The sequence below is a fragment of the Coregonus clupeaformis genome, chromosome 15 (assembly GCF_020615455.1).
Source record: "Coregonus clupeaformis isolate EN_2021a chromosome 15, ASM2061545v1, whole genome shotgun sequence".
Classification (NCBI taxonomy): domain Eukaryota; kingdom Metazoa; phylum Chordata; class Actinopteri; order Salmoniformes; family Salmonidae; genus Coregonus; species Coregonus clupeaformis.
Window position 1 is genome coordinate 48,708,733 of NC_059206.1, and position 21,693 is coordinate 48,730,425.

Sequence of the window (21,693 nt, forward strand, 5' to 3'; positions counted from 1 at the left end):
TGATTGAGTGTAAACTTCTGACCCACTGGGAATGTAATGAAAGAAATAAAGCTCTATTATTCTGACATTTCACATTCTTAAAATAAAGTGGTGATCCTAACTGACCTAAGACAGGGAATCTTTACTAGGATGAAATGTCAGGAATTGTGAAAAACTGGGTTTAAATGTATTTGGCTAAGGTGTATGTAAACTTCCGACTCCTACTGTAGGTCAGTTATCATTTCTACACACTGAATGTCAAAAACCAGAAAGGGATGCACCAATGTGGATATTGCGGGCAGTGACTAATATCCTATTTTCCTTTCCATTATGGCCATTCTAGTACAGATAACTGCAACCATAAGGTGTGAAATGAAGATCTTTTTTGAAAATGTGCATCAAAGTAACTGAAAAGCATTCAAAATGATTTGGAAAGTTCAGGTAGGGAATGTGTAGAATTTTTAAAAAATAAATCTGCATTGCTTTCAATTGCAGTTGTGTCACGGTCCTTTCTAACGACACCTGCATGGCCTGGGAGCTTCAGAGAAAGAAACAATACATGTTTGAGTTCCTGAGAGTCATAGCCTTCATTGATGAGTCATAATAGCTGCTAGACAGTGCCAATATTCAAAAGTTAGCTACATCTGTAGGAAATGTAGTTTCCCCATGTAGTTGATTAGTACCACAAAGTAGCCACACAAATCAATTTTAAAAGGTTTATTTTGCTCATATGTACAAAACTTTACAGAACAGGTGTAAAAGCAGAAAACTACGAATGTACACAGATCTTACACCTGTAACATTCACGCGACTCAAAATGCATACACACACATAAAATAGAGTATAAAACAAAATGGGTAGAATTTCATAAATTCCCTAACAGTGTTTGTTTAAAACCCAAGCAACAGGTTCTCACGCAGCTTTCACAGATTTAGTTAAGGCAGCACTGTAGTCATCATGGCCCTTTCAGAACGTTTATCAAGCGTTTCTAAAACTCTGGGTCTAGTGTTCTAGAACCTCCAGGTTCTAGAACACTAGACCAGTGGGTAGCTGGCTGCCGTGGCAATGCCACAGTGGTTCTTCTTGTCTTTGGCAATGTAGATGTAGCCTTTGTCTCCCCACTTCTCGCTCCAGCTGAGGAAAAAACAAATAGGTTAGTCCCGCAGTCCAAGTTATTAGGAAATTATACAATGAGATGTACAGCTGCTTTAGAGAAATTAATGACTTAGACCATAGTATCAGGACAACACCAACACTGTATTCAAATAAAGGCAATGGTATTGTAGAGAGGCATATTCCCTGATGAGGAAATTAACCATTCCCGTAGTAGTGACGTGTAACAAACCAAAAAGACATCCTAGGAAGATACTCTGTACTGTACCTGTTCTTGACGATCCAGAATTTCTTGCCATCCACATCCTCTCCTTCGAAACCGTATCCCACCACCAGAACTCCATGGTCCAGCTGCTCACTGCTGCACTCCTTCTCATTGTAGATCCCTATAGAGAGGACAGGTACATTAGTGACTAAGATGCTAGGTTTACCGCAGAGTATGTAAAACCACCGGATCTCAAAACTAAAGTTAGTTATGTAGCTAGTTAGCTTGCAGAAATTGGTAACAAACAATTTACGTGAAAGACAGCAGTTCTGAAAGACAATACCATTTGTAAATCTTAGCTAGTGTGAAAAGGACAGACCAGTACAGCTCACTGCTACTCAAAAATATGAGGTAGGGAATAAAGTTAAGTTCCACCGCTAATTGTTACTCACCAGACTGGTAGAACTGGAAGGATTCGTGGCTTGCGTCGATGGCGACAGAGACGGGGCCGACAGTCGCCACAGCCTTCATCAGAGCATGCTCCTTGCCACTGGGGATGTCCACAAAGCCGGTGTCATTGGCAGCACTGAATTCTGGTTGGTAGTGGCAAGGATCATCATCCTGAGTAACCAGAAAAGGCCAGTGGCCATGATTAGTAAAAAATAACATATTCCAATTATTCAAGCAATTCAGTCATTCTTGGAGACATAAATCCCACAGCAATGGGGATTCTGTTAGTCATTGTCATGCAAAAATTACAACCACAGGAGTTGGTTATACAGCTAAAACTGTACAATCTGGGACCAGGCTAAAAGAACAGGGCCTTACTTTGAATAAATGAATCTTTATATGCTATTATATTTGAATTCAGACTAATAGAACACAGGGCCTTACCTTGGCCACATAGGGGTAAGACTTCTCTGTGTCCAGGCCGGTGTTGTCCTTTACATACTGGAACGCCTGGTCCATGAGACCTCCATTACAGCCCTCGTTGCCCTGGGGTCTGGAGCAATCCACCAGGTTCTGTTCACTCAGAGACACCAGCATGCCAGTCTTCCTGAAATGCTGGCCCTCTAAGGCGCCGGTGGAACTGAACGACCAGCAAGACCCACATGAGCCCTGAGGGGGAAAGATGGTTAAACATCTTAGTATTTCATGTCAGAGAACTCACTGACATGTGCATATTATGCCAGTGTATGTAAGTAATAAATATGTATTAGTATTAACTACATAATAAACCATCTGTATACACAATTTGCCACCTTATCCTCTGTAGACTGTAAATTACAGTCATGGGTAACAAGCACACAACCAAACCAGACAGTTCCCTAGAAGTAAAACCTCTGAAAAGTCCACATTTATTTAGTGACACAGCAGTTTATGATTCAGGACTCACCTGGTCCTTGACGGGAGTGACATAGCCCTTCTCTCGCCAATCCACAGCTTTAGGGACCTGCAGGTAGTTGGGTTCCATAAACAGAGAGCCTTTGTACTTCCTCTCAGTCGTCTGCTTGTAGCCGTTCATCAGCTGCCTGAACTCTTCGTTGGTCTAGGGAGGAAGAAATCAGATAAACATGTTGAAATGTAATGTCTACCTGGCCAGAGGTGTTTCGCAAGTTAGTATCTGAATGGAACATTTAGTTATTTTTTTTATGTCTTAGGACGGTAAAAAATAAAATAAACACAAAGTTACGCACTGAACCAGAAAGATGAGTCTTTAAAAAAAATTTGGAGTCAATTTCCATTCCCTTCTCAGGATCATTATCATCTTCCTTAAGAACCTGATAGTGGAAGAACCCTAACCAGTGAGTGAATACATTCCTGCTTTAGTTGTCAATGCCTGTGAAATATTTCATACTGTAAGTGCTGTAGCCAATGTATGTCATGACAAAAAGATTCAGCTACAGCATGGGACAAGACTGCTGAACTGTACCTCCTGCTCCACAGTAAAATGTCTCAGCAACAGTGCTTGACTTAGGCAGGAGCTCACCAGAACTGATACCGGCACTTCAAACTTTCTACTGCGTGAGTTCCTGCACCTCATATAGAATATTAGCGCAAAAGTACTGCGGAGTTCCTGCACCTACATATAAACAATACTTGCACCCAGAATGAGTACCGGCATCCATTTCAAGCACTGCTTAGCAAGGTGGTTCTTCATACCATGTCACCGAAGTGGTTCATGCCCATACGGTAGGAGTGTTTTCCCATAGAGTGGTCCAGGTTGTGAATCTCAATAGTCTTCAGGTTCTTCTCCCAAACCATCCTCCTCCAGCCCTCCTCTCTCTGTAACAATGAGTGAAAAAAACTGTCAGAAAATATACACAATCATATACTGTCCCAGATCTATGGGCACAATCCATGCAATAATTAATGATATACTGAGTTAATTAATTTACAGCTACATGTATGCCAATGCACCAATTTACATTTGTAATTTAGCAGACGCTTTTATTCAGAGCGACTTACAAATTGAATTTGAGGCACTTGTTGGGAGCTACTGATGGGATTCCTATTAGGAAGTGCACCCTTACTTGTGCTTAAACACCCACCTCATGGTAGTTCTTGCTGTGCCAATTCTTCCACAAGTGCCAGTGGCCCTCCAACTGAGAGTCAAACCTAGGGGCCGCATACACTGCACTCATACAGAGCACCAACACTGCCAAGTACAGGGACATCATGGTAAAACAGCTGTGAAGGGAGAGAGCAGAGCCATCAGTCAGCCTAGTATTTCCGTGTGAAGATAGATGAAATGTTGAATTTGTACCATTGAAACAATGTCAGAACTTCAACGTCATACCCATTAACAGAATATTTTTTTATAAATAGGCTGGGCAGTACTTCCTACTGGAGAGTTGAGCTATCTACAGCTATCCATTTGGTCTCCCATCCAGGGTTAACCAAGCCCTGCCTAGCTTTGATATGTCACTGACTACTACCAATGTGGTATGTGAGAATGATTGAGAGAAATCTCTTAATAACTTAAGATTCACTGTTGCTATCATAGTCATTCCAAAGGATAGGTTTAACAGAACAAATGTAACCATATTTTACAAGTAATATCATCAATGACACTATTCAGGTGTATATAGGATTTGCGAAGTCATCAGCAGCTATTGTTTCCATTCAACCCAGGGTTCACCTAAAACCCAGAGTTTCAAGCTTTGGTTGATGTCAAATGTAATCTTAAATTAAGTCATGTTGGATTCACATCTCCCTCAACAAAAAATCTAGGTTAAAGAATAGGACTAAATCAAACTTTTTCTTTAACTTTTGGTTGAGATGGAGATGTGAATCCAACATTTCAATAATTAATGTGTAGACAAACTAGAATTAAAGCCAGACTGTCAGTGGCACAAAATAAACAACTCCTTCAAATGTTGATTTTTTTTTTGCATTGACAAATATGTTTGTGCAAAACAGTAAATAGCCTAAAGTTAAGGCTCTTAAACTAATGTAACAGTATTTATTCAACTGTAAAATAAGTAATACATCCAGTGCCACATTTGAGGTTACTGTTATTATAAAATGTCTTATTTAATCATGCAAATTCAAGATAGCATGCCAAGATCGCAGGTCTGGGGATATTCACAATTGCTATAATCTACATAGACTCAAAATGGCATTGATCACTGGCACTACGTACTTTTAATGTAATCTCAAATGCAATCCAGGCCATGAGGTTGTGCTATTAGATGAAGTACAGTGACTGTCAATTGTTGTATAAATACAAAACAGCTGACATTGTATTCCCATTTGAACTTGGTTGTGCTTAAAAAAATTAAAATAAACGGTTGAAAGCGCAGTGTAACCACATTTAGATGACAACTAAACCAAAAATCTTACATGGTTTTTCCATATGATTTTGGTTGTGCTTTTAGATGGTTGAAAGCAGTGATAACATTTGAAAGTCAACAAACTTCTGTATTTTTGAGTGGGTTAAGATGGGTTGAAATCTCATTCATTAACATCTCACCCAAATATTAGCCACATTTCCACGTTGAAATGACGTGTTGTGGCTGAGGAAAAGTTCAGATCGAGCCTCCCAAAAATCTAGTTCCAAAAATGTAACGGTTCGCTATATTGTAGCAACGTATAAAACGATAACACTTGAGCCATTTGTGTGAGAACAAAACAAAGCCCTCTAAATTTCTAGCTCGACAAAGCCCATTCAACTAAAGAAAAAATATCAAATGTTATATGGAACGTTTTACTAGGTTACTATCCTACCGGTATTCCAAATTATATCAAGTAATGTTGATATCCACGGAGATATTCTAGGGAATGTTTGGTAACAGCCGACAGCAATAACATCAGAAACTGTAGCCTAATGTTGTTAGGTCTACGTTGTATCAATCGAAGAGCAAATGCCCCTGGTAAACGTCCATAAGGAGACAAACCTAACGCTGTAGAAACAACATAATAGATCTAGAGCGATACTTACTTTAACGACAATTTGCAGTAGCAGTGTGATGATTTCTGCTGTTGTTGTGTAGCAAGTATCGTCTAGAAACAACACTTTATACAGCCAGCTATATGTCGTAATAGTAGGGGGGCTTGTGATTGGCTGAAAGGGGACTCGCTATCACACAGCATAGCCTGGGATTGGCTGAAAGAGGACTTTAAAAATCTCAGGTCCGGCCCCCGAGTAAATATCCCAGCATGTGATTCCTGCACACGTGACCGTTTTATCCCTCAGCGGAATTTGATGAAACCTTAGGAGTTGATTAGATTACTGGGAAACAAAGAGTAAAATGATACATTGTAACATCGAATCAGTTTCCCTTAACATTCTTTCATTTTCTGTTACTTTGTAACAGTTCTCTTATCTGTGCCAGCGCCGAGGACATGATAGCATGGCACGCTGCAATTCATACAGCAATGACAAAGAAATTGTCAGCATAAAAAGGCAAGGCATGTTCACTGCACAAGGATGACATGAATTTAGGAACAAAGTGATAAATAACGTGCCATCATTCTTTGACTCAGCAGTAGGTTACTTACCTGATACACACCATCATGTTAGTTTGGGGTTTTAGGCTGTGTTTCTGTATAAGCACTTTGTGACATCTGCTAATGTAAAAATGGCTTTATAAATCAATTGTATTTGATTCAGGGCCCTAGGCATATGTTTTTAACATAAAAAAGTTCATGCTAAAATAAATGCGAATTTATGCATTCTTTATACTGATTAATTATTGTGTGTGTCTGCTGTGTCAAGTTCTAATGGGCTTGTAAATAATCATTCCAATTTAATTTGAAAGGGGGAGGTGTCTTACAAGCTGTTCAGGGTTTTTCTACCTCATCTGCATATTCTCTTTTCGTTTTCCTTTTAAACTTCGATCATATTGTTTTACCATTTTTGGAGCGCATACAGATTAAATGACAAAGCATTTATGTACCTATATCACTGATTAAACCCACTAGATCAAAACCCACAGAAACACAATAATCAATACATCGTTTCTGATCATTACCTATTGTGTAATGTCGCTTTTGCCTTCCTTGTCAGTGATATGAAATAATGCCTGTCAACCAAACACAATCACACAGGAAGAACGGGAGGGATGGATTATCTTCTCTTCTTGCGCAGCTACTGAATCTACCTGTAGATATCTGGTTACTGATAGGACTCTTGATTGGTATTGGTGTGTCTACAGAAACACAGGGAAATCACACACATTCCTAAGGAGTTTCTCTCTCTAAATACAATCAGAGTAGATTTCATTATCACAATTACAGTGTAGCATTCATTATCACAATTACAGTGCTTCGCAGTATAATGCAGTCGAGAAGTAGTGTTGATTGAAACTGATAACTGAAGAAAAAAATGAATGAATGGGTACTGAATATTTCATTAGGTTTATAATTATGATAATTATTTATGATAACCGTTAGCTCCTAGTATTGATCGCGATCATACCAATGAGAATGTTTTGATAATAATCCATTACCTCATCCATGCAGCTTCAAACTTTTTGCTGACACTGATTACAGTCGAACTAATCTCATTCCCAGACACTTACGCCCAAATGCGCGAAAAGTCTGGTGGACCAACACGTCAAACGTGGCCTTCGTTAGCCAATACAGAAACACTCGGCCTAGCTTCTTCCTACCCATCATCACTACAACAAATTATCACACTGACAATTGTGGAATTACCTGTAGTGGGATGTTCAAGTCAAGTTTCTCTCATCCACCAAGAAACCCTAGTCACTGTTTACCTATTTCTATATTTACTCTGACAACTGACCTGTGTAAAAGTATGCGTTTCAGGTGGGGAGGCCTCCTCATCTACATCAAGCAGTCATCAAGAAGCTGTTGCCATCGATCTACGTAGTTAACATTGGAAAGAGGATACACCGCGTGTTTATTTATATACTGGATTCTTGACATAGCTAATTCAAATAGGCTATATCTACTGTTGTACATATCATTCTTAGTATATCTTGTGTAAATTCATCCAGTTTATATACACGTATAGATTGCATTTGGATTACTGTTACAGTGCTATTTGGGTTGTTAATTGGATTCCTGCTGACATTTCTTGATTTCTTGTTTTTTATTTAATTGTTTTATTATTTGTATAGTCTACTTGTTTGACATTGTACTGCACTGTTAGGAGCTACCCACTGGGCACACACTGGTTGACTCAACATTGTTTCCATGTCATTTCAATGAAATTACGTTGAAGGAACGTGGAATAGACGTTGAATTGACGTTGAATAGTGCGCAATGGCTAGTAACGTAAGCATTTCGCTGCACCCGTTATAAGAACTGCTAAACTGTTTACGCGACTAATAAACTTTGAATTGATATAGGTAGGCCTCTCCTGCCCTCCACACAGTGCATTTGACCACATACAGATGAAATGATAAAGCATTTATGCATCTATTTTTAAAGAAACTCGCAGAAACACACTGATCAAGACCTTGTTTCTGATCAACGCCTATTGTGTCATGTCACCTTTGCCTTGTCAGCTTTAGGAAATACTGCCTGTGAACCTAATGAACTTGACTATAGTATTCTGAACGAGACAAAACAACAACAAATACTTTGTAAATGGGTGTTTGCAATTGCAGCAAAATATAGCCTGAAGGAATAATAATGATACAGTAAGTTACCGGTAAGAAAATAAAGTCTACATCATCAACGATTAATGGAGTGAAATAGATAATTGTTATCAAAACACTCTAATAGTTACAGTCGGATTAGAAGCACATTTTATATGAATTGATTCATTCAAAAGGATTGTTTGTCTCTGACATTGGATAGGACACTACAGTCGCTGATCCAACTGGACAAACAAAATCACACAGGAGAGGGATAGATTATCTTCTTGGGTAGCTGCTGAATCTACCTGTAGATATGTGGTAATAGGCAGTGGTGGAAAAAGTATGTTTTGATAACAATGCAGTACTGACCATTACCTCATCCATGCATCTTCAAACTTTTTGCTGACACAGTCTAACAGAAACAGATGCACTTACTCCACCTGTCAGCAATGAAGTGTACTGCAGGCAATGTAACATGGTCATGACCATAGAGTCAAGTTTCAAGTTTTAATGTCACATGCACAAGTACAGTGAAATGCCTTTCTTGCAAGCTCTAAACCCAATAATGCAGTAATCAATAACAACGCAATACTAAAAATAACATAAGGTAGAACAAAAACACACAAGAAATAGAAATAAGAAGAACACAAGAAAGTAAGTAAGCGTTCAACACTGAGTGTACAAAACATTAGGAACACCTGCTCTTTCCGTCACAGACTGACCAGGTGAATCCAGGTGAAAGCTATGATCCCTTATTGATGTCACTTGTTAAATCCACTTCAATCAGTGTAGATGAAGGGGAGGAGACAGGTTAAAGAAGGATTTTGTGTGGCGTTCAGAGGGTGAATTGCCAAGACAAAATACACTGCTCAAAAAAATAAAGGGAACACTTAAACAACACAATGTAACTCCAAGTCAATCACACTTCTGTGAAATCAAACTGTCCACTTAGGAAGCAACACTGATTGACAATACATTTCACATGCTGTTGTGCAAATGGAATAGACAACAGGAGGAAATTATAGGCAATTTGCAAGACACCCCCAATAAAGAAGTGGTTCTGCAGGTGGTGACCACAGACCACTTCTCAGTTGCTATGCTTCCTGGCTGATGTTTTGGTCACTTTTGAATGCTGGCGGTGCTTTCACTCTAGTGGTAGCATGAGACGGAGTCTACAACCCACACAAGTGGCTCAGGTAGTGCAGCTCGTCCAGGATGGCACATCAATGCGAGCTGTGGCAAGAAGGTTTGCTGTGTCTGTCAGCGTAGTGTCCAGAGCATGGAGGCGCTACCAGGAGACAGGCCAGTACATCAGGAGACTTGGAGGAGGCCATAGGAGGACAACAACCCAGCAGCAGGACCGCTACCTCCGCCTTTGTGCAAGGAGGAGCAGGAGGAGCACTGCCAGAGCCCTGCAAAATGACCTCCAGCAGTCCACAAATGTGCATGTGTCTGCTCAAACGGTCAGAAACAGACTCCATGAGGGTGGTATGAGGGCCCGACGTCCACAGGTGGGGGTTGTGCTTACAGCCCAACACCGTGCAGGACATTTGGCATTTGCCAGAGAACACCAAGATTGGTAAATTCGCCACTGGCGCCCTGTGCTCTTCACAGATGGAAGCAGGTTCACACTGAGCACATGTGACAGACGTGACAGAGTCTGGAGACACCGTGGAGAACGTTCTGCTGCCTGCAACATCCTCCAGCATGACCGGTTTGGCGGTGGGTCAGTCATGGTGTGGGGTGGCATTTATTTGGGGGGCCGCACAGCCCTCCATGTGCTCGCCAGAGGTAGCCTGACTGCCATTAGGTACCGAGATGAGATCCTCAGACCCCTTGTGAGACCATATGCTGGTGCGGTTGGCCCTGGGTTCCTCCTAATGCAAGACAATGCTAGACCTCATGTGGCTGGAGTGTGTCAGCAGTTCCTGCAAGAGGAAGGCATTGATGCTATGGACCGCCCGTTCCCCAGACCTGAATCCAATTGAGCACATCTGGGACATCATGTCTCGCTCCATCCACCAACGCCATGTTGCACCACAGACTGTCCAGGAGTTGGCGGATGCTTTAGTCCAGGTCTGGGAGGAGATCCCTCAGGAGACCATCCGCCACCTCATCAGGAGCATGCCCAGGCGTTGTAGGGAGGTCATACAGGCACGTGGAGGTCACACACACTACTGAGCCTAATTTTGACTTGTTTTAAGGACATTACATCAAAGTTGGATCAGCCTGTAGTGTGGTTTTCCACTTTAATTTTGAGGGTGACTCCAAATCCAGACCTCCATGGGTTGATAAATTTGATTTCCATTGATAATTTTTGTGTGATTTTGTTGTCAGCACATTCAACTATGTAAAGAAAAAAGTATTTAATAAGATTATTTCATTCATTCAGATCTAGGATGTGTTGTTTAAGTGTTCCCTTTATTTTTTTGAGCAGTGTATTTAAGTGCCTTTGAACGGGGTATGGTAGTAGGTGCCAGGCGTACCGGTTTGAGTGTGTCAAGAACTGCAACGCTGCTGGGTCTTTCACGCTGAACAGTTTCCCGTGTGTATCAAGAATGGTCCACCACCCAAAGGACATCCAAGCAACTTGACACAACTGTGGGAAGCATTGGAGTCAACATGGGCCAGCATCCCTGTGGATCGCTTTTGACACTTTCTAGAGTCCATGCCCAATGAATTGAGGCTGTTCTGAGTGCAAAAGGGGGTGCAACTCAATATTAGGAAGGTGTTCCTAATGTTTTGTACATTGGCAGGGAGGTCGGCCCCAATAATGTACTGGGCTGTCCGCAACACCCTCTGTAGCGGCGTGCGATCGAGGGCGGTGCTATTGCCATACCAAGCAGTGATGCAGCCAGTCAAGATTCTCTCAATGGTACAGCTGTAGAACTTTTTGAGGATTTGAGGGCCCATGCCAAACCTTTTCAACCTCCTGAGGGGGAAGAGGTGCTGTCTCGCCTTCTTCACGACTGTGCGTTTGTGTGTGGACCAATTTAAGTCCTTAATGATTTGGGACCCCCCCCCCCACACACACACACACACATTTCCAGGTCAACGACATCCTTCCTGTTGGCTGTCTCATCATCGCGGGTGATAAGGCCTACCACCGTTGAGTCGTCAGCAAACTTGATTATAGTGTTGGAGTCATGCATGGCCACGCAGTCATGGGTGAACAGGGAGTACAGGAGGGGACTAAACACACACCCCTGTGGGACCCCTGTGTTGAAGGTCAGCTTGGCGGAGGTGATGTTGCCTACCCTCACCACCTGGAGTCAGCCCGTCAGGAAGTCCAGGATCCAGTTGCAGTGGGAGGGGTTCAGTCCCAGGGTCCTAAGCTTGGTGACAAGCTTGGAGGGGACAATGGTGTTGAACGCTGAGCTGTAGTCAATAAAAAGCATTCTCACACAGGTATTCGTCTTATCTAGGTGGGTGAGGGCTTTGTGGAGTGCAATTGAGATTGCGTTGTCTATGGATCTGTTGGGGCAGTATGCAAATTGGAGAGGGTCTAGAGTGTCTGGGATGATGGAGTTGATGTGTGCCATAACCAGCCTCTCAATGCACTTCATGATTACAGATGTGGGTGCTAACGGGGCAATAGTCATTGTGGCATGAGGCCTTCTTGGGAACAGGAATGATGTTGGTCATCTTAAAACCTGTGGGCATTACAGACTGGGACAAGGAGAGGTTGAAAATTACAGTGAATATGCCTGCCAGCTGTTCTGCGCATGCTCTGAGAACGCACCTTGGAATACCGTCTGGCCCTGCGGTCTTGCTGGCTTTGGAGAGTGAGATCACCCAGTCCTCTGGGTCCGTGACAGCACTCACATCCAGCACAATGTTGTTATTGTCGAAGCGTGCATAAAATGCATTGATTTCGTCTGGTAGAGAGGCATTGTTGGGCAGATCACGACTGGGTCTTCCTTTGTAATCCGTAATATACAGTATCTAGCCTATCATTGACTTGTGTTTGCTTCTCTAAACAGGACCTAAAAATGATAGGGTCAGAAAGCAACATAAACATTTTAGGTGTTATTTTTCCAATAATCTTAGCATTTCAGTGTTTGATGCACTTATTTTTTTAACTCTCAACTTTCATTTTCAGCTTCTCCTCTTCTTTCCCACTAGAGGGCGACCTCTAACAGTAGTCAGCTCAGAAGTATAACCCAGGCCTACCATGAACAGAAACACTGTACATTCACACACTAGATGCAAGTTTAGCCTACTCTGACAAATTATAACTTGACTTGCAACCTGGTCTCAGAGCATTTAGTATTATCCTGTACGTAAATCCAAGACACTCCATTTAGTATGATATGTTACGAATTGCAATTCGTACAATATGTTACGAATTGCTGTCACACCCTGGCTAATGGACTCTAGTTGTTGAGCCAGAGTGTGTTTGTTCTATGTGGTGTATATCTATGTTGGGGGTTCTAGTTCGTCTGTTTCTTTGTTTTGCCTGAGTGACTTCCAATCAGAGGCAACGAGTGTCAGCTGTCGGCTGGTTGTCTCTGATTGGGAGCCATATTTAACTGTCTGTGTTTCACTTTGTGTTTGTGGGTTTTTGTTCCTTGTCGGTCTTTGTCACCGTGGACTTCACGAGTCGTTTTTTGTTTTATTTTGTGCTTTAATATAATAAAGTATCATGTTCGCTCAACACGCTGCGCATTGGTCTACTTCGCTTCAAGACGATCGTGACAGAAAAACCCACCAACACAGGACCAAGCAGCGTGTCCAGGAGCAGGCAGCCTGGTCATGGGAGGAGATATTAGACGGGAAAGGGTCCTGGACCTGGGAGGAAATCCTGGCCGGGATGGATCGCCGGCCATGGAGTGAGACGGTGGAGAGGCGACGGAGAGAGGAGCAGCGGCGTCAGCAGGGTCAACGTCGGACAGGCGAGAGGCAACCCCAAAAATTTTTTAGGGGGGGGCACACGGCAGGGACGACGAGGGAGCAGGAGGTAGTGTTGCAGAGGATGGAGCATTTGGAGGCGATAAGGGAAAGGGTGAGAAAGGAGGCACGACGAGAGGAACTCGGTAGGCAGCTGAGGGAGCGGGGGGTTATGACGAAACCCAGTCCCGCTCCTCACACCAAGCAAGTGGTGTGCGTCACCAGTCCGGTCCGGCCCGTTCCTGTTTCCCACACTAAGTGTAAGGTGCACGCCGCCAGCCCAGCCCGGCATGTTCCTGCCCCTCACACCAAGCAAGTGGTGTACGTCACCAGTCCGGTCCGGCCCGTTCCTGCTTCCCGCACTAAGTGTAAGGTGCACGCCGTCAGCCCAGCCCGGCATGTTCCTGCCCCTCGCACCAAGCCTACGGTGCGAGTCGTCAGCCTGGTCCAACCCGTTCCTGCCCCTCGCACCAAGCCTACGGTGTGCGTCGCCAGCCCAGCCCGGCCTGTCCCTGCTCCACGCACCAAGCCTACGGTGTGCGTCGCCAGCCCGGCCCGGCCTGTCCCTGCTCCACGCACCAAGCCTACGGTGTGCGTCGCCAGCCCAGCCCGGCCTGTCCCTGCTCCACGCACCAAGCCTACGGTGTGCGTCGCCAGCCCTGTCCGGCCTGTCCCTGCTCCACGCACCAAGCCTACGGTGTGCGTCGCCAGCCCTGTCCGGCCTGTCCCTGCTCCACGCACCAAGCCTACGGTGCGCGTCGCCAGCCCGGCCCGGCCTGTTCCTGCCACTCGCACCAAGCCAGGGGTGCGAGTCGTCAGCCTGGTCCAGCCCGTCCCTGCTACTCGCACCAAGCCAGGGGTGCGAGTCGTCAGCCTGGTCCAGCCCGTCCCTGCTACTCGCACCAAGCCAGGGGTGCGAGTCGTCAGCCTGGTCCAGCCCGTTCCAGCCACTCGCACCAAGCCAGGGGTGCGAGTCGTCAGTCCGGTGAGGCCCGTTGCTGCTCCACGTACCAAGCCAGGGGTGCGAGTCGTCAGTCTGGTGAGGCCCGTTCCTGCCACTCGCACCAAGCCAGGGGTGCGAGTCGTCAGTCCGGTGAGGCCCGTTCCGGCTCCACGCACCAAGCCAGGGGTGTGCATCGTCAGCCCGGTCCGGCCCGTCGCTGCTCCACGCACCAAGCCAGGGGTGCGAGTCGTCAGTCCGGTGAGGCCCGTTCCGGCTCCACGCACCAAGCCAGGGGTGCGCATCGTCAGCCCGGTCCGGCCCGTCGCTGCTCCACGCACCAGGCCAGGGGTGCGCATCGTCAGCCAGGTCCGGTCCTTTCCTGCCTCACGCACCAAGCCAGGGGTGCGCGTCGTCTGTCCGGCACAACCCATGCCAGGGTCACCGGTGCCTAACCAGGTACCGGTCAACGGCTTCATAACGGAGCTGAAGCTAGCCGCTCCTGCTAGGTCCAGGTCAGCTCCAGCCAGCGGGACCAGACCGGACCAGGGGCGCTATGGGGGGTTTATTGGAGGGTGGTGGGCAAGCCCGGAGCCAGAACCGCCGCCGAGGAGGTATGCCCACCCAGCCCTCCCCTGTTTATTTGAGGCGCGGTCGCAGTCCGCGCCTTTAGGGGGGGGTACTGTCACACCCTGGCTAATGGACTCTAGTTGTTGAGCCAGAGTGTGTTTGTTCTATGTGGTGTATATCTATGTTGGGGGTTCTAGTTCGTCTGTTTCTTTGTTTTGCCTGAGTGACTCCCAATCAGAGGCAACGAGTGTCAGCTGTCGGCTGGTTGTCTCTGATTGGGAGCCATATTTAACTGTCTGTGTTTCACTTTGTGTTTGTGGGTTTTTGTTCCTTGTCGGTCTTTGTCACCGTGGACTTCACGAGTCGTTTTTTGTTTTATTTTGTGCTTTAATATAATAAAGTATCATGTTCGCTCAACACGCTGCGCATTGGTCTACTTCGCTTCAAGACGATCGTGACAATTGCAATTCGTACAATATGTTAGAAATTTGCTAAACGTGAAATATGTTACGAATTTGAAAAACATATGATATGTTACGAATTCCAATTTGTTGTTGCTAACATTAGCTAGGTGGCTAGGTGGCTAGGTGGCTAATGCAAAGTAGCTAATTATCTAAAATGTTAAAGTTGTCCGTGATGAGATTCAAGTTTTTGCCTTAAGTAACCTTTTGTCTTATGTAACCATACCAAACGTAACTTAACATACTAATTTGAGTGTCCTGGATTTACTTTTACTCTGTTACATCTAGTCTATGAGACCAGGCTGTGACTTAATGAAAGAAAACTAAAGGGAGGTAAACTTGTGTATGGTATAAAACCCTATGTTAACCTTACACCTCTCTCTGTCAGTTTCAACAAAATGCACTCTACGTAAAAATAAAAACACAGGGATAATATTCCTCTAATGAACTTTCAAACAGTTCTCATATTGACCACAATGTTCCTGGGTGAAAGACTTTATAAGTTTGTTTTGAAGAAGGCCGAGTTTCACAGCTTCTCTCTGCCCGCCCAGTCTTCTCAAATTAACATGAGCTGAAACACACTGCTCCACGAACACACACATGCACACACACACACATACACACACGAGTCCACAAACGTAGGCCTACACATCCATTACATTGCACTGCTCTGAGTGCCTGCAGTCTATTGACACAGTACTGAAACTAGAGACAAACAATACAAGCACAACTTGAGATGCGAGCTCAATTAATGAGAAACGATATTTCTGTTGGCAAAGGGGCTTTCTGTTTTAATGACTTGCTGCACTGTGCAAGCCCTCAGACTCAGAGCTCTCTTTATTCATTCTCTCCTTTTAATGCATAAAGGGTTACTGTCTCGAGACAATCTTTCAGCAGTGACTTTAGAGAGAGAAATAGAGAGAGAGAGAAGCAGAAAGTGTATAGGCAGCCAAAGGCTACCTGCTCATTTGATGTACATCTAACACACTACAGACAGTAACTCTTGGCTACTTTGTTTACTTCTGTGTTTAATGTTCTCAATATGAAAGCAAATATCAAAATGGCCTTGCTCATAGTAGTAGCTTAATGTAGTGTATGACATATATTAATGGAAGACATCTGTTGTGTCAGATGTGTTTGTTTTGGGTTTGTCCAAGGATCAGCCCTTCGATGGAACATCCTTCAGTTCGGACTGAGAGGTCATGCAGTCAAGTGAAAGAGGAGTCTGTCTGTCTGTTCATCTATTCTCTCCTGAATCAAAGGTTTTCCCCCTTTCTCTCTCTCGCCCCTCTCTCTCCGCTGACGCTCAGGTCCTTAGCCAGGCGCGGCGCTCTCTGTACTCCCCTGGTTGCCTCTGGCACCGGCAGCACACCCTTACACACCCTTACACACACACACCCTTACACCCTTACACACACAGATACACACGTTTCATACAGGCTCTGTGTAACGGAGCCAGAAGTGTTTTAGCATTGCCACGGCGCTAATGGGCCATAAAGACTCACCCAGAAAGAAAGGAAAAAATCCAATGCTAGCTCAACAGTCTCATTCAATGGCAGTTTATTTGGGCAAGCCGTCATTATAGTCCGTAGAACAACAGGGCTTTGAAAGACAATGCTCTTATGTCTAAACTGTAGGGAGGGAAACAACTTAGGACCAACAGAGCAGAGAGGTCCATTTCAGCCCCAAAATCATCTAGATTCACAGCCTGATATGAGACTGCAGGGCTTGGGAGCTTTAGTGCGAATTTCCGGTTTGTGAGTTTGTGTTTTTCACAGACCAGTTTCACAGACGTACTTAGACACACACACACAGAGCCACACATGCACGCACATGTAATTGCGATGATTGATGGCTGTTATTATGATGTCATGTATGAGTTCAGTTCAGTGGAAACTTGGCATTTCAGGATAAATGCTCCTCTGAGAACCTATTGGATTTTTTATTGCTCCCTTTATTTTATTCCTGGCCATTGATAAAAGTCCCTTGATGTCAGATGTTGGTATGTGATTCATATGAAATGAAAAGGATGAGAATTAACAGCAGATGCCTGTGTGTGCAGCAGGACTTGAGCTCACAATACCCATCTGTAGAAACCCTTTGTGTCGAAAGACTAAAGGAAAGAAGAGATATTTCAACTTGACTTCAAATAGTCACGGATAAAGAAGCCATAGTGCTTTAATAATAATCCCAATTAAATAAATCTTAATTGTGTGGCACTGGCACACACACACACACACACACACACACACACACACACACACACACACACACACACACACACACACACACACACACACACACACACACACACATGTTTATTGCTATTCTGTCCAGACTGTGTATGATTACAGGTTGCAGAGTCAATATTTAGATTTTGTGGAGAAGAGCACAGCCTAGCCTGTTTATTTTCCTCTTGCTACTGTGTGTGTGTGTTGACTTACAGAGCTGCGGACAAAGTGGGATGTAATGTCATGTCAATGGTCTCACAAATCACACCCTGTAGTATAAACTATTGTAGTTTATTTTAGATAACTGTTATCATCCATATAGATGGGGAGGTTACTGTTAGCATAATTTCACAATATGCTTGCTTGATGTACAGTGCATTCGTAAAGCATTCAGACCGCTTGACTTTTTCCACATTTTGTTACATTAAAGTCTTATTCTCAAATTGATTAAATTGTTATTTTTTCCTCATCAATCTACACACAATATCCCATTATGACAAAGCAAAAACAGGTTTTTAGACATTTTAGCAAATTGATTAAACATAAAAAACTGAAATATCACATTTACGTAAGTATTCAGACCCTTTACTCAGTATTTTGTTGAAGCACCTTTGGCAGCGATTACAGCCTTGAGTCTTCTTGGGTATGACTCTACAAGCTTGGCATACCTGTATTTGGGGAGATTCTCCCATTCTTCTCTGCAGATCCTCTAAAGCTCTGTCAGGTTGGATGGGGAGCATTGCTGCACAGCTATTTTCAGGTCTCTCCAGAGATGTTAGATCAGGTTCAAGTCCGGGCTCTGGCTGGGACACTCAAGGACATTCAGAGACTTGTCCCGAAGCCATTCCTGCGTGGTCTTGGCTGTGTGCTTAGGGTTGTTGTCCTGTTGAAAGGTGAACCTTCACCCCAGTCTGAGGTCCTGAGTGCTCTGGAGTAGGTTTTCATCATGGATCTCTCTGTACTTTGCTCCGTTCATCTTACCCTCAATCCTGACTAGTCACCCAGTCCCTGCTGCTGAAAGATATCCCCATAGCATGATGCCGCCACCACCATGCTTCACTGTAGGGATGGTGCCAGGTTTCCTCCAGACGTGACGCTTGGCCTTCAGATCAAAGAGTTCAATCTTGGTTTCATCAGACCAGATAATCTTGTTTCTCGTGGTCTGAGAGTCCTTCAGGTGCCTTTTGGCAAACTCCAATCGGGCTGTCATGTGCTTTTTACTGAGGAGTGGCTTCCGTCTGGCCACTCTACCATAAAGGCCTGATTGGTGGAGTGCTGCAGAGATGTTTGTCCTTCTGGAATGTTCTCCCATCTCCACAGAGGAACTCTGGAGCTCTGTCAGAGTGATCATCGCGTTTTTGGTCCCTTCCCTGACCAAGGGACTTTCAATGCTGCAGAATTTTTTTGGTACCCTTCACCAGATCAATACAATCCTGTCTCGGAGCTTTACGGACAATTCCTTTGATCTCATGGTTTGGGTTTTTTCTGACATGCACTGTCAACTGTGGGACCTTATATAGAAAGGTATGTGCCTTTCCAAATCATGTCCAATCAACTGAATTTACCACAGGTTGACTCCAATCAAGTTGTAGAAATATCTCAAGGATGATCAATGGAAACAGGATGCACCTGAGCTAAATTCCGAGTCTCATAGCAAAGGGTCTGAATACTTATGTAAATATGGTATTTCTGTTTTTTATTTGTAATACATTTGCAAACATTTCTAAAAACCTGTTTTCACTTTGTCATTATGGAGTATTGTGTGTAGATTGATGAGATTCTTAAATTTTTTAATCAATTTTAGAATAAGGCTGTAACGTAACAAAATGTGGAAAAAGTCAAGGGGTCTGAATACTTTCCGAATGCACTGTATATTGTCCTGTATGTTTTATCATTAGTATGAGGTGGTCCTGTTGTTTCAACCACAAAGACACAGAGGGTTTAGGGTTTAGTGTTAGTACTCAGAGGTGGGCTCGTGTCTAAGAGTAAACTATTGAAACAGGCCAGGGTCTGACGTACTGCCTGCTGTAAACATATAGAGGGAGGGAGGGATAGAGGGATGGAAGAGAGAAGGGGACACAGCCTCAAATTTACGTCTGTAGATAGTTTGAGTCATCAGCTAAAGACTGATTAGGATTCTTTAACGCAATGGTTTTAAGCATTTTTTTGAGGATTCCTTTGATTCAGATTCACCGAAAATCAGATGTTTAGTATTTGCTCCTGACAAGCTACAGCTGCAGGAGTGGTAGAATGTGTCCTATATCTATGACCTTACATTATCTCCTTGTGTCCTTTGTATCCTTATACATCTGTGACCTGGTAGCTGAACCTCATGTACCGTAAGGTCAGAGTCATGCTGCTAGGCTGAGTGCTGCTGTGTGAATGTAACCTACCTTATGGTAACTACAGAATTATAGACTGTTGGATAAATCTCTTGTCACGATCGTCATAAGAGGCAGACCAAGGCGCAGCGTGATATGCGTACATCTTTTATTGAGTACTATAACAATAACAAAACAACAAAACGAAACGTGAAGTCCTCGGTCATAAACACAAACCTACACGGAACAAGATCCCACCAAAAGACAAGTGCACAACAGGCTGCCTAAGTATGGTTCCCAATCAGAGACAACGAGCCACAGCTGTCTCTAATTGGGAACCACCCCGGCCAACATAGAAACACATAAACTAGAACAAGAACATAGAAAACGAAACATAGAACCTAACACCCAAAAACTAACACATAGAAACTAACACCCTGGCTCAACATATAAAAGTCCCCAGAGCCAGGGCGTGACAGTACCCCCCCCCCAAAGGCGCGGACTGCGACCGCGCCAACTAAACCCAACAGGGGAGGGGCCGGGTGGGCATTCCGCCTCAGAGGCGGATCCGGCTCCGGGCGTGACCACCACCCTCTAACTAACCCCCTGTAGCGCCCCTGGTCTGGTCCCGCTGGCTGGAGCTGGACTGGACATCGGTGGAGCGGATTGCTTAGGCTCCGGTGTGGAGCAGCTGACCGGTACCTGACCAGGCACCGGTGAAACAGGCACGGGCTGTGCCGGACTGACGACGCGCACCACAGGCTTGGTGCGGGGAGCAGGAACAGGCTGGGCCGGGCAGGCGACGCGCACCACAGGCTTGGTGCGAGGGGCAGGAACAGGCCGGGCCGGGCCGGGCTGGCGATGCGCACCCCAGGCTTGGTGCGAGGGGCAGGAACAGGCCTGGCCGGGCTGGCGACGCGCACCCCAAGCTTGGTGCGAGGGGCAGGAACAGGCCGGGCCGGGCCGGGCTGGCGATGCGCACCCCAGGCTTGGTGCGAGGGGCAGGAACAGGCCGGGCCGGGCTGGCGACGCGCACCACAGGCTTGGTGCGAGGGGCAGGAACAGGCCGGGCCGGGCTGGCGACGCGCACCACAGGCTTGGTGCGAGGGGCAGGAACAGGCCGGGCCGGGCTGGCGACGCGCATCACAGGCTTGGTGCGAGGGACAGGAACAGGCCGGACCGTACTGGGAACACACACCACTGGCCTTGTGCGGGGATCAGGAACTGACCAGGCACCGGTGAAACAGGCACGGGCTGTGCCGGACTGACGACGCGCACCACAGGCTTGGTGCGGGGAGCAGGAATGGGCCGGACCGGGCTGACGACGCGCACCACTGGCTTGGTGCGGGGAGCAGGAACGGGCCGGACCGGGCTGACGACGCGCACCACTGGCTTGGTGCGGGGAGCAGGAACAGGCCGGACCGGGCTGGCGATGCGCACCACTGGCTTGGTGCGGGGAGCAGGAACGGGCCGGACCGGGCTGACGAACGCGCACCACTGGCTGGTGCGGGGAGCAGGAACAGGCCGGACCGGGCTGGCGACGCGCGCACCACTTGCTTGGTGCGGGAAGCAGGAACAGGCCGGACCGGGCTGGCGACGCGCACCACTTGCTTGGTGCGGGAAGCAGGAACAGGCCGGACCGGGCTGGCGACGCGCACCACTGGCTTGGTGCGGGGAGCAGGAACAGGCCGGACTGGGCTGGCGACGCGCACCACTGGCTTGGTGCGGGGAGCAGGAACAGGCCGGACCGGGCTGGCGACGTGCACCACAGGCTTGGTGCGAGGGGCAGGAACAGGCTGGGCCGGGCAGGCGACGCGCATCACAGGCTTGGTGCGAGGGGCAGGAACAGGCCGGGCCGGGCTGGCGACGCGCACCCCAGGCTTGGTGCGAGGGGCAGGAACAGGCCGGGCCGGGCCGGGCTGGCGATG

At 45.9% G+C, this 21,693-nt stretch overlaps 1 protein-coding gene across 1 annotated transcript; it reads right to left on the reverse strand.

Annotated features, from left to right (window-relative positions):
• Positions 1–681: 681 nt before the first annotated feature.
• LOC121582821 (procathepsin L-like) lies at positions 682–5,846 on the reverse strand. The gene is made up of 8 exons (XM_041898937.1): positions 5,742–5,846; positions 3,850–3,988; positions 3,461–3,583; positions 2,694–2,846; positions 2,192–2,416; positions 1,750–1,918; positions 1,361–1,478; positions 682–1,113 (listed from the first exon to the last, which is right to left on the reverse strand). The coding sequence occupies exons 2-8, from the start codon at positions 3,976–3,978 to the stop codon at positions 1,014–1,016; spliced, it is 1,017 nt and encodes a 338-aa protein (XP_041754871.1). The 5' UTR covers positions 3,979–3,988; positions 5,742–5,846; the 3' UTR covers positions 682–1,013.
• Positions 5,847–21,693: the final 15,847 nt, after the last annotated feature.